This window comes from Chiloscyllium punctatum, chromosome 3 (genome assembly GCF_047496795.1).
Source record: "Chiloscyllium punctatum isolate Juve2018m chromosome 3, sChiPun1.3, whole genome shotgun sequence".
In the NCBI taxonomy this organism is placed as follows: domain Eukaryota; kingdom Metazoa; phylum Chordata; class Chondrichthyes; order Orectolobiformes; family Hemiscylliidae; genus Chiloscyllium; species Chiloscyllium punctatum.
In genome coordinates, this window is record NC_092741.1 from 36,720,026 (window position 1) to 36,733,414 (window position 13,389).

The window sequence follows — 13,389 nt, forward strand, 5'->3', positions numbered from 1 at the left end:
AGTTAAAAATCATACACCAGGTTATAGTCCAAAATTAAAAATCACACAACACCAGCTTATGGTTCAACAAGTTTATTTGGAAGCACTAGCTTTCGGAGCACTGCTCCTTCATCAAATGGTTGTAGAGTATGAGATCATAAGACACACAATTTATAGTAAAAGTTTACAGTGTGATGCAACTGAAACTATATATTGTAAAAGACCTGGATTGTTTGCTAAGTTTTTCATCTTTTAGAATGACTATATTGGTTTTAGTTCTTTCATATGTAAATCCTGGAACTTTTTTAAAAAGTTACATCCTCAAGTGAACTTTAACAGTAGGTGCCACTTAAGCTCAGATAATGCATTGAAGGTATGAGTTCCCTGTGTGAGTTTGTCTGTGCCCTGATGATCAGACTGATTCTATTTCTAAAGGGATTTGCAGAATCTTACATGGATTCATGCAGCTTTTGAGCAAAATAAAATTTTATTCTGCTAGTACAAATTCACCCTACAAACATATGTGTATGTGTACACCCCCAACTCAGGAGCAAAATAAAATGTAATTCTGCAAGTACAAATTCACCCCACAAACTTGTACGTGTACGTGTACACCCCATTCCAAGACCTTCACCTCCAACTTAGGAGCTGTAGAAAGGCATGGGAACATTGAGTGGAAGGTGGCCGGAAAGCGCGCCATTGATTGGCTGCTTGTGCGTGGGGTGAAAGGTGAGGGAGCGCGAGACGCGCACTGCTCAGCCAATGGCGGTTGAGGAGCGCCGCGGCGGTTGGAATTTGAAAGATCGAGCTCGAGCGGCCGGCTCCCCGGGATCGAGGGACAGCGGCAGGTTTTGCTGCGACATGGACAGCGGCGGAGAGCCCGCCGGCGGAAACATGGACTTTCAAGAGACCTGGCAGTAAGTGCATTTTCAGCGGCTTCTCCCCTGTTGGGCTGGCGCGGAAAAGCCGGGATAATCACGAATCCCCCCGATCGCTGTTCGAAGCAGGCGATCACGGAATTGTGACGGCACGGAAGGAGGCCGCTCGGCCCGTCGTGCCCTCACCAGCTCTTCATAGGAGTACCGTTCCCGAGTGTGAATCTCCCCGCCTTCACCACTTGTACCCAAATACTCATCCGCTGCCCCCTTGAATGGCTCCATTGAACCTGTATGCACCACATGTACAGGCAGTAACGGCTGAAATGGAAATCCATGGGGAGGAAGCAGGGTACGAGAGAAGGCTTGCTTTTTATTCATTAAAAGAAAATCTGGCAGTAATCATTTCTGCACATGTATAAATCAGAAAACAGTAGCTGATCTTAAAGTGATGGTGTTCTCAAAGGGAGATACTGAGGCATTGATATCCCGAAAGCAAAGAAATGACTGCCCTTTGACCATGGATCTTATGTCTGCCACCCGGGTACAAAGTTTAGAAAACTCCCCCACCATAATCAAGAGGTGCAACTGTTTTTTTTAAAAAAAAGATTATGATCACCAGGGAAAAACGAATTGGAAAACTTGTTTGACATTTTCTTGCCGCTGACGGGGCTGTGCTGAATACCCTTGTCCAAACTTTACCTCTCCAATCCTAGTATCATAGAATGCAGAAGAGACCCTTTGGCCCATTGAGTCTGTCCCACCAAAAATATGAACCCACACCCGTAGGTACTTTCCTGTTTCTTTCCCATAACCTTAAACGTTATGACTCTGCGAATGCTTATCCAAGTACTTTTTCAGGTTTGTGTAGTTACCCACTTCAACTACCCTCCTAGCCAGTGTGTCCCAGATGCACACCACCCTCTGGGTGAAAATATATTTTCCTCAAATCTAGTCCTTTGAGAAGGTGACCAAGCAGGTAGATGAGAGTAAACCGGTTGATGTGGTGTATATGGATTTCAGCAAGGCGTTTGATAAGGTTCCCCAAAGTAGGCTATTGTGCAAAATGCGGATGAATGGGATTGTGGGAGATATAGCAGTTTGGATCAGTAATTGGCTTGTTGGAAGAAGACAGAGGGTGGTGGTTGATGGGAAATGTTCATCCTGGAGTCCAGATACTAGTGGTGTACGGCAAGGGTCGGTGTTGGGTCCACTGCTGTTCATCATTTTTATAAAGGACCTGGATGAGGGCGTAGAAGGGTGGGTTAGGATGGCGCGCGCCTGTAATCCGGTGACTCAGAGGCTAAGGCTATCGGATTGCTTGAGACCAGGAGTTCTGGGCTGCTGCGGACTATGCCGATCAGGTGTCCTCACTAAGCTGGGCATCGATATGGTGTCCCCGGAGGAATCCGGGATCACCAGGTCGGGTAAAGAGGGGTGAATCAGCCCAGGTCGGAAACGGAGCAGGTCAAAGCCCCCGTGCCCATCAGTAGTCGGATCGCGCCTGTGAATAGACGTTGCAGTGCAGCCTGGTTAACACAGTGAAACATAGTAAATTTGCAGGCGACACTAAGGTCGGTGGAGTTGTGGATAGTGACGAAGGATGTTGTAGGTTACAGCGAGACTTAGATAAGCTGCAGAGCTGGACTGAGTGGTGGCAAGTGGAGTTTAATGTGGACTTTGGTGAATCAATTTGGTTGGAGTGAACGGACTGCAAAGTACTGGGCTAATGGTAAGATTATTGGTAGTGTGGAGGAGCAGAGAGATCTCGGTGTCCAGGTACACAGATCCTTGAAAGTTGCCACCCAGGTTGACAGGGTTGTTAAGAAGACATAGTGTTTTAGCTTTTATTAATAGAGGGATTGAGTTCCGGAACCATGAGGTTATGCTACAGCTGTACAAAACTCTGGTGTGGCCACATTTGGAGTATTGTGTACAGTTCTGGTCACCGCATTATAAGAAGGATGTGGAAGCTTTGGAAAGTGTGCAGAGGAGATTTACTAGATATTGCCTGGTATGGAGGGAAGGTCTTACGAGGAAAGGCTGAGGGACTTGAGGCTGCTTTCGTTGGAGAGAAGAAGGTTGAGAGGTGACTTAATAGAGACATATAAGATAATCAGAGGATGGACAGGGACAGCCTTTTTCCAAGTATGGTGACGACGAGGGGGCATAGCTTTAAATTGAGGGATGATAGATATAGGACAGATGTCAGAGGTAGTTTCTTTACGCAGAGAGTAGTAAGGGTATGGAATGCTTTGCCTGCAATGGTAGTAGATTTGCCAACTTTAAGTACATTTAAGTCGTCATTGGACAAGTATATGGACGTACATGGAATAGTGTAGATTAGATGGGCTTCAGATTAGTATGACGGGTCGGTGCAACATCAAGGGCCGAAGGGCCTGTACTGCGCTGTAATGTTCTATGTTCTCCTGTAATTCTCCTGCCTTTTCATTTTAAAATTAGGCCCCCTTGTTCTTGTCCCTTTAAATCAGGGGAATAACTGCTTTCTATTCACCCTGTCCATGCCCCTCATAGTCTTATACATCCTTATCAGATCCCTCCTTCAACATTCTCTACTCCAAAGAAACAAACCCAAGCTTATCTAGCCTCTTTCCATAACTGTCCATTGCCTCATTCCAGGCAATATCCTGGTGACCCTCCCTCCAGTGCAATCACAATCTTCCTAAGGTGTGGTGACCAGAACTGTACACAGTACTCAAGCTGTGGCCTAATAAAAGTTCTGTATGGCTCTCACATAACCTTTCTGCTTTTATAATCTATGCCTCAACTCATAAATGCATGCATCCCTTGTGCACTCTTAACTATCCTATTAACCTATCTAGCCACCTTCAGCTATCAGTGGACGAGCACCCCAAGATCCTGTTTTGCCATTAACTGTGTGCTCTCTTGATTTGTTTCTTCCAAGAGTCCTTCTCAGGATGACAGCCAGTGATAAGTGGTGTTCCACAAGGCTCAGTGTTGGGACCACAACTTTTTACTTTATACATTAATAATCTAGATGAAAGAACTGGGGGCTTTCTGGCTAAGTTTGCAGTCAATACAAAGATAGGTAGAGCAACACGTAGCAATTGAGGAGCTGAGGAGGTTGCAGAAGGATTTGGACAGGTTAGGACAGTAGGCAAATAAGTAGTAGATGGAGTATAATGTGGGAAAATGTGAGGTCATGCACTTTGGTCAGAAGAATAGAGGAATGGGCTATTTTCTAAATGGGGAGAAAATTCAGAATTCTGAAGTGCAAAGAGACTTTGGAGTTATAGTCCAGGATTTTCTGAAGGTTTACATTTCAGATTAAATCAGTAGTTAGGAAGGCAATGATGACATAAGAGGTACAGTTAGTAAGTTTGCAGATGACACCAAAATTGGAGGTGTGGCGGACAGCGAAGAGGGTTACCTCAGATTACAACAGGATCTGGACCAGATGGGCCAATGGGCTGAGAAGTGGCAGATGGAGTTTAATTCAGATAAATGTGAGGTGCTGCATTTTGGGAAAGCAAATCTTAACAGGACTTATATACATAATGGTAAGGTCCTAGGGAGTGTTGCTGAACAAAGAGACCTTGAAGTGCAAGTTCATAGTTCCTTTAAAATGGAGTCGCACGTAGATAGGATAGTGAAGAAGGCGTTTGGTATGCTTTCCTTCATTGGTCAGAGTATTGAGTACAGGAGGTTATGTTGTGGCTGTACAGGACATTGGTTAGGCCACTGTTGGAATATTGCGTGCAATTCTAGTCCCCTTCCTATTGGAAAGATGTTGTGAAACTTGAAAGGGTTCAGAAAAGATTTACAAGAATGTTGCCAGGGTTGCAGGAGCTATTGGAAGAGGCTTAACAGCCTGGGGCTGTTTTCCCTGGAATGTCGGAGGCTGAGGGGTGACCTTATAGAGGTTTACTAAATTATGAGGGGCATGGATAGGGTAAATAGGCAATATCTTTTCCCTGGGGTCGGGGAGTCCAGAACTAGAGGGCATAGGTTTAGGGTGAGAGGGGAAAGATTAAAAAAGAGACCTACGGGGCAACTGTTTCACACAGAGGGTGGTACATGTATGGAATGAGCTGGCAGAGGAAGTGGTGGAGGCTGGTACAATTGCAACATTTAAGAGGCATTTGGATGGGAATATGAATAGGAAGGGTTTGAAGGGATATGGACCAGGAGCTGGCAGATGGGACTAGATTGGGTTGGGATATCTGGTTGGCATGGACAGGTTGGACTGAAAGGTCTGTTTCCATGCTGTACGTCTCTGACTCTATGACTCTATTTATTTTGAGAGATGTTGAATATAAAAGCAGGGATGTACTTCTGAGGCTTTATAAGGCTCTGGTCAGACCACATTTGGGGTATTGTGTGCAGTTTTGGGCCCCATATCTCAGGAAGGATGTACTGGCATTGGAGCGTGTTCTGAGGAGATACATGAAAATGGACCCAGGAATGAAAAGCTTAACATATGAGTAATGTTTGTGAACTCTGGGTCTATACACAATGAAATTTAGAAGAATGAGATGGAGGGGTTGATGTAAGTGAAACATACAGAATACTCAGTGACCTGCACAGAATAGATGTTTCCATTGGTAGAAGAGACTAGGACACGCAGGCACAGCCTCATAGTAAAGGGAAGACCTTTTAGAACGGAGATTAGGAGAAATCTCTTCAGCCAGTGAGTGATGAATCTGTGGAATTCATTGCCACAGAAGGCTGTGGAGGCTGGGCCATTGAATATATCTAAGACTGAGATAGATAGGTTCTTGAGTATCATGGGTTATGGGGAGGAAATGGGAGAATGTGGTTGAGCAATGTATCAGCCGTGACTGAATAGTGGAGCAGACTTGAGGGGCTGGATGGCCTAATTTCGGCTCCTATGTCTTATGGCTTATTAAAGAAAATAGTAAAGGAGAAAACTGTCTCCATTTAGCGAGGCAAGTTTTGATCAGGGATAGTCAATGTGGCTTTGTCAGAGGGAGGTTGTGCCTATCAAATTTGATTGAATTTTTCAAGGAGGTGACCAAGCGTGTAGGGCCGTTGATGTAGTTTATATGTATTTCATTAAGACTCTTTCAGAAGGGATTGTTCCCATATGTCTGTTGCTTTGAGGACAGCAGTCACAGATTTGGAAGATGCCATTTAGGGAGCCTCGAGATTCCTGTATTGCATTTCATAGATGATATTTACCATTGCCACTATGCATTTCTGGTGAAGGGAGTGAATGTGAAAATTGTTGAATTGGATGTCAATCAAGCTGATGGCTTCATTGCTTAACATTTTACTTCGTGAGCAACTAGTCTCCTTTAACTACCAGAGTTTGTGTAGTGACAATGATACATGCTTGGCACTTCATATATGATAGTGCAGTCTAAAAACCTGGAGGGTACACTTGTATCTGGTGTTCTTGAGCCTCCATTATTAACCTTCCTGATGGGCAGTGTAGTTAAGACCAATTGAGTTGGAGATTTCAAAATTGGATTGGATACAATAATAAAAAAGAACAAGATTGATCTCAAGTAAACAAATGTAAGAAAACTCTCAAGTCATATGGTATAGGGAGCGTTCTAAAGACAAAACATGAACAGAAAATATCTGTCAATTAGCATCATGTGTAAGGATATAATGGTTCCATTCAGTGAGTTGATAAGAATTGAAGTAGTGTACTGTACATAGGACCAACTCAAGTTTTGTAAACTCAAAGTATGTCGACAAAAATCTAGGATCTGAGTGTTGCCTTGTGTGACTCTGCAGCTACAAGGATATATGATGATGGTTAACAAACTCAAAGAGCAACTTAAGCTGGTGTTTTCACATTTTTTGAAGTATGCACTTTCCAGCAGAAGGCAGAAGTCGCTGGATGGAATCATCATGAATTTTAATTTCCCCACCACGTCCATTGTCCAGGTGCACAATTTGCATTTAATGCTGCACAACCAGAAATTAGTCAAAGAAAAAACTGAAGTATTACAATTCTTTAATTCCTTGGGACAATGTACCAGTGATATAATGTACTAGTTGTATTGTGTTGCAGACAAATATTGTCATGAATTTTTGCCTACTAATGCCTGATAAATGATAGTTGAATAAACAACCAATTTACTTTGATTTGGATGGTATTAATTGAAGGGGGAAAAAAGCACTTATGCTATGGATCTGTTTTCCCAGTAAGAGCAATTTATAATTAGATCAATTCCTGGATGCAAAATTGGCTTGAAGGTAGGAGACAGGATGGTGGTTGAGGGTTGATGTTTGGACTGGAGGCCTGTGACCAGCGATATGCTGCAAGGCTCTGTGCTGGATCAACTGCTTTTTGTCATTTATATAAATGGTTTGGATGTGAAGATAGAAAGAATGGTTGGTAAGTTTGCAGATGACACCAATATTGGTGGTGTAGTGGACAGTGAAGAAGGTTATCTCAGAGTGCAATGAAACCTTGATCAGATGGGCAGGTAGTGTTTAATTTAGTTAAATGTGAGGGTTGTATTTTGGAAAGGCAAATCAGGGCAGGACTTGTACACTTAATGGTAGGTTCCTGGGGAGTGTTGCTGAACAAAGAGACCTTGGTGTCCAGGTTCATTTAAAGTGGAGCGGCAGGTAGACAGGATAGTGAAGAAGGCATTTGGTACATAGTCAGTGCATTGAGAATAGAAACTGGAACGTCATGTTGTGGCTGTACAGGCTTTTGGTTAGTACACTTTTGGATTACTGTGTTCAATTCTGGTCTCCCTGCTATAGGAGAGATGTTGTGAAACTTGAAAGGGTTCATAAGAGATTTGCAAGAATATTGCCAGGGTTGGAGGGTTTGAGCTATAGGAAGAGGCTGAATAGGTTGAGGCTATTTTCCCTGGAGCATCAGAGGCTGAGGGGCGACCTTAGAGGCTTATAAAATTGAGGAGCAAGGATAGTGTGAATAGCCAAGGTCTTTTCCCCAGGGTAGGGGAGTCCAAAACTAGAGGGCATAGGTTTAAGGTGAGAAGGGAAAGATTGAAAGATTTAAGGGGTGACTTTTTCACAGAGAGAATGGTGTGTGTATGGAATGAGCTGCTGAGCAAGTGCTGAAGGCTGATACAATTACAACAATTTAACATACATGTGAATGGGTACATAAATAGAAAGGGTTTAGAAGGATATGTGCCAAATGCTGGCATATGGGACTAGATTAATTTAAGATATCTGGTCAGCATGGCCAAATTGGGCCAATGTGTCTGTTTCTATGCTGTTTTTCAAGATTCATTCGTGGGATGAGAACATGAACCCACATCCCCAAAACATCACCAGGGGTCTCTGGATTAAGAGTCTAGTTTCTCGTGATAGGCTTCTAATCAGAACTGTAGGGAGGTGATAGGCTTCTAATCAGAAGCCTATCACCTCCCTACAGTTATAGTGTCATCTTTGATCCAGTTTATGCAATAGAGTTTCAATTAGTTAACTTCTAATCCCGGTGAGCGACATTACTGAACAAAGGCTGTTATCCATTGGTATCGAAGTTACCTGTATGTCTTAGTACAACATATCTATTTATTCTCTTGGAGACGCAAACAAGATGGCTGCTGAGCCATCAGTTGGTTGCTTGATACATATGATGGTCGTCGGACCACAATATGTAGAGAGACAGCAGCGCAAATACAGACACTGCCTGGGGCCACCAGAATGCCAGTATAATGTACTCGCAACCTAGTTGATGAGTTTAAGGCAGGTGGGGGAGAAAGTACACATGAGTAACGTACACTGCTCGCCGAAGTATCTGGGTCCAGCCAATACCTTTTGTAGAAATGCTAACAGCTTGATACGGACTCAATACAGAGTGCTAATAGCCAGAGCTGCAGTAATCGTCCTTTTCAGGAAGAGCGATTAGTGACCATTACTAGAGCAGTGGACTTCTGTGTAGATGTTGAAACTGACAATGTTTGCGCTGAAACTAACAACAACCACGCTGAAATTAACAAAGGCTGTGCTGGAACTGGCAATGTTTGTATCGAAAAACGATTCTGCAATGATAATTATAAGCAAACCATGTTACAAAGACAATAATCTCATCACTGACCTATTGTATTGCAAGATGTATAAAAGTATCTTGACAAGTGCTCTGGGTCGAGAGAAGAATTGCAGCTGACCACTGTGCTATTGGTGTTTTTCTCTCCCCGGAGCTCCGGTATTTCCTTGTGCAATAAACTCTGTCATTGAACCCCAATTCTGACTCCGTGACTGGTGATTTTCCCCATAACAAAGGGAAGTTCTGTTTTCACTATAATATTCTTATGCATATTTCATACTGACTGTAGAAAACAGATGTGATCATAAATGATGTAATGTCTTTAAAAATAAAGGATGTGAGCAAATTAATATTAAAACATTTATTTATGTCTGCAGGATGTTTGAGGCTAAGATACAAAGCTATGCAGGCAATGATCCACTGGATTTATGGGACAGGTAAAAATTGAAAGTTTCTGCAAGTATTTTCTTAAGTCTCCATTCTTTGACATGTTGTTCACAACTCTTTTCCTATTACTCTAGGTTTATGCAATGGATAGAACCTTTACTTCCCCCAACTGAGAAAGACATATTGGTCTCAGTGTTGGAGAAGCTTGTAAAGAATTTTATAGGTGACAAGAAGTACTCCAACGATCCAAGATATGTCAACTACTGGTTGAAACTGGCAAGTGATCTGTATAAGCTTTTTAATCTGTTACGATATTACAATAGTTATTTTTATGATAATAAGTAAGATAATGTGCATCCAGTGGAGTTGCAAGTAGTTGAGTTGGAAATATTTTAAAAAATATTTTGTATTATATACTAAAGGGAAAGAGGATCTGTTTTGGAATTTAAGCACCTGCTCCTTCCTGTTGTAGTTCAGAACTGAGAGATATTTTAGTTTCCTTTATTGCTTTATTAACTTTTAAAAATGGAAACTTGACATTACCCTATTCATAATATTCAACATATTTTTAATCCTGGTAGTAACTTGCATGATGGTTTTGTCCTTCACGCAGATTTCTTGACTTTTAAAAGTAAGGTGCAAAAAAGGTTTGATGGTTGTGTTTGTGTTTACATTGTAATACTAAAGCTTAAGGAGATTAAAGAAAGGCATAAGAGAAAAACAACAATGGAGGGATGCTGTTTCTTGCATCTTGATTCTTTCCCCCAAGCTCTTGATCTTTGACTTTGTAAATCTCCAATTTTATAATATTTTCATTGGCTGTCTGAGAATTATTTTGTTTTCCTGAGACGCACTTTTTGTTGTGATGAAGTGAGTGTGAATTTTCTCACCTGTTGGTTGGATAGGAAGGGAAGCACTTATGGCATGCATAGGTATGTTTGGGTATACCTGCAGTCCTATTACAAAATACTTCATTCAGCTAGGCTGTAACTACCTACCTGCCTTCATTTCCTAAACAGGTTGTAATTTACTTCCTTTCCTGTCATCTTTCCAATTTTACATCTAAATGAGTCATAGAATCATAGAGATGTACAGCATGGAAATAGACCCTTCAGTCCAACTCGTCCATGCCGACCAGATACCCCAACCCAATCTAATCCCACCTGCCAGCACCTGGCCCATATCCCTCCAAACCTTTCCTATTCATATTCCCATCCATATGCCTCTTTAATGTTGAAATTGTACCAGCCTCCACTACTTCCTCTGCCAGCTCATTCCATACACGTGCCATCCTCTGCGTGAAAAAGTTGCCCCTTAGGTCTCTTTTATATCTTTCCCCTCTCATCCTAAACCTATGCCCTCTAGTTCTGGACTCCCCAACCCCAGGGAAAGTACTTTGCCTATTTATCCTATCCATGTCCCTGATAATTTTGTAAACATCTATAAGGTCACCCCTCAGCCTCCGACACTCCAGGGAAAGCAGCCCCAGCCTGCTTAGCCTTTCCCTATAGTTCAAATCCTCCAACCCTGGCAAGATCCTTGTAAATCTTTTCTGAACCCTTCCAAGTTTCACAACATCTTTCCGATCGGAAGGAGACCAGAATTGCACGCAATATTCTAACAGTACCCTAACCAATGCCCTGTACAGCTGCAACATGACCTCCCAACTCCTGTACTCAATACTCTGACCAATGAAGGAAAACATACCAAATGCCTTCTTCACTATCCTATCTACCTGCGACTCCACTTTCAAGGAGCTATGAACCTGCACGCCAAGGTCTCTTTGTTCAGCAACACTCCCTAGTACCTTACCATTACATGTATAAGTCCTGCTAAGATTTGCTTTCCCAAAATGCAACACCTCACATTGATCTGAATTAAACTCCATCTGCCACTTCTCAGCCCATTGGCCCATCTGTCAAGATCCTGTTGTATTTTTTTCAGTGAGTACAACTTCTAACACTCTTGTTTACTTTTTCTTTTTTTTATTCTTTTTGCTTCTTGTTTTTTTTCCCCAGCACCCATGCTGTGTGTGTGCAGGTGTGAGACACCGTGAAAGACACAAGGTGCACGAATCTTTATTCAAATGTCCACCACCAGGAAGAAAGGAAACAACCAAATGGCCAGGGACAAGCGGTGCCCTTTACATCAAAGGGCAATGCTGTGCGATCAAACAGTGAAGGGGAGGGCAGAGATCAAATGAAAATAGAGTTGGAGGGGGAAATAATGCACTCCACTCCCTGAGGTGCCCACCTCTCCCTGAACAACTCCAGGGTGTTGGTGGACACGATGTGCTCCTTTTCCAGAGACACCGGGCCCTAACGTAGCTGCGGAAGAGGGGCAGGCGGTCGGCCCTAACGACCCCCTCCACGGCCCGTTGCCTGGACCTATTTATGGCCAGTTTGGCCAGGCCCAGAAGCAGACCCACAAGAAGGTCTTCAGACGTGCCCTCCCTCCTCCATACCGGGCGCCCGAAGATCAGGAGCGTGGGACTGAAGTGCAACCAAAAGCAGAGGAGGAGGTTTTTGAGAAAATCAAAAAGGGAGTGCAAACGCCTACACCCAATATATACATGGTCCACGGACTCCACAGTATCACAGAACAAGCAGTTGGGCTGGGAGTCCGTGAACCACTGCAATCTGCGGTTGCAGGGGACCACTGCGTGCAGCGCCCTCTATCTCAGATCCCCGAGAGAAAGGGGGAGGCCTCCCGCGTAGGATGCCCTCCACTGGGGATCCCCACTGCCCAGTGACAAATGGGTATGCCAAGGTGTGTCCAGGCGGTGGATGAGGGAGAAGAATTAGACGGTGTGCAGCAGTAGTCGATACAGGGCCCGCCTTTTTACATCCTTAAAAGGGACAAAACTAAAATTCCAGAGGTGGCTCAGGTTGTGGGCACAGGCTCCCGCGGGAAGTACGGGACCTTGGGGCCAATGTGAAATTCCGTCTGGGCAGGGGTAAGCGCAGATGGGATTCCACTGCACACTTGAGCATCCTCCAACTGGTGCACTACATCGGGTCCGAGCACCGCCGTTTTAAGGCGTCGGATGGTGGTGGCCACGTACCGGACGTCTACCGCTGCCTTGCTCGCTATGTCCTGCGGCAGCGTCCAGCCCAGGCCCCCGCCACCTAGCACGTCCCCGACCCTGGTCACCATCGTCACCATGGCCCTCCCCTTCGACAGCCACTAAACTCGCAAGTACGAAGGTGCGGATTCCTGAGCAACGGCTTCCTGACGACAGCCGCTACTCTTGCTGGAGGGTAGGCATGATGTGATTCGACCATGTTCCAGACAGTGATCAGGTAAAAGACAGGCAGCGTCTTGAGGGAAATCTCCAAACCTTCACAGTTGACGAACAGGAGCTGTGTGTCGTAGCTGAGGCACCTGGCGGAAAAAATACGTCGCCAGGGCACACCACTTAGGAGGAGGCTCGACATAAACGTATCGCTGCAAGGTCTGAAGGCGGAACGTCACAACCTAGGTGCAGACTCACACCAGTGACCGACTGCCCTCCTCAATAGGGAGACTCCGAACCTGTGCAGCAACCCAGTGCATCTTTTTGTCCCAGAAGAAGTCAACCAATGTTCTCTGGATGTCAGCGACAAAACCAGGAGGTACCAAAGTGATCAGGCGGTACCACAGCATGGCGGCCACCAGCTGTTTTATGACCAGCACTCGACTCCTGTAAGATAGCACTCAGAGCAGTCATGTCCAGTGGCCTAGGTGAGCCGAGACTTTGGCCTCCAGCTCCTGCCAGTTTACCGGCTAGGATTCCTCAGCCGGGCTGAGGTAGACCCCCAGGTAGAGGAAATGGGTGGTACACCAGCTGAGCTCTCGTAACTCTGCAGGCAGAGAGTCCACCCGTCACGGACTGACCAGTAGTCCAGAACATTTGGCCTAGTTGATCCTGGTGGAAGACATTGCCGAGTACACGGCCTGGCACTCCCGCATTCTCCCCAGGTCAGCCGGGTCGGTGAAAGTGAGGAGCATGTCATCAGCGTAGGCCAAGAGGACCACCCCTGTGCCCACGCCGCGCAGAACCAGTCCCGACAACCTCCTCCACAAGAGGCACAAGAAAGGCTCCACGCACAGGCAATACACCTGGCCGGATATGGGGCAGCCTTGACGTACTCCTCTGCCAAAGCAAAGGGGCGCCAT

The 13,389-nt window shown here is 44.7% G+C and overlaps 1 protein-coding gene across 1 annotated transcript in view; it reads left to right on the forward strand.

The window, feature by feature from the left end:
• Positions 1-750: 750 nt before the first annotated feature.
• Positions 751-13,389, forward strand: part of bub1 (BUB1 mitotic checkpoint serine/threonine kinase) — a 63,868-nt gene continuing 51,229 nt past the window's right edge. Inside the window, exons 1-3 of the mRNA XM_072551425.1 lie at positions 751-896; positions 9,222-9,281; positions 9,366-9,507. Of these exons, the coding sequence (XP_072407526.1) occupies positions 841-896; positions 9,222-9,281; positions 9,366-9,507 (258 nt within the window). The 5' untranslated portion in view covers positions 751-840. The remainder of the gene's footprint in view (positions 897-9,221; positions 9,282-9,365; positions 9,508-13,389) is intronic.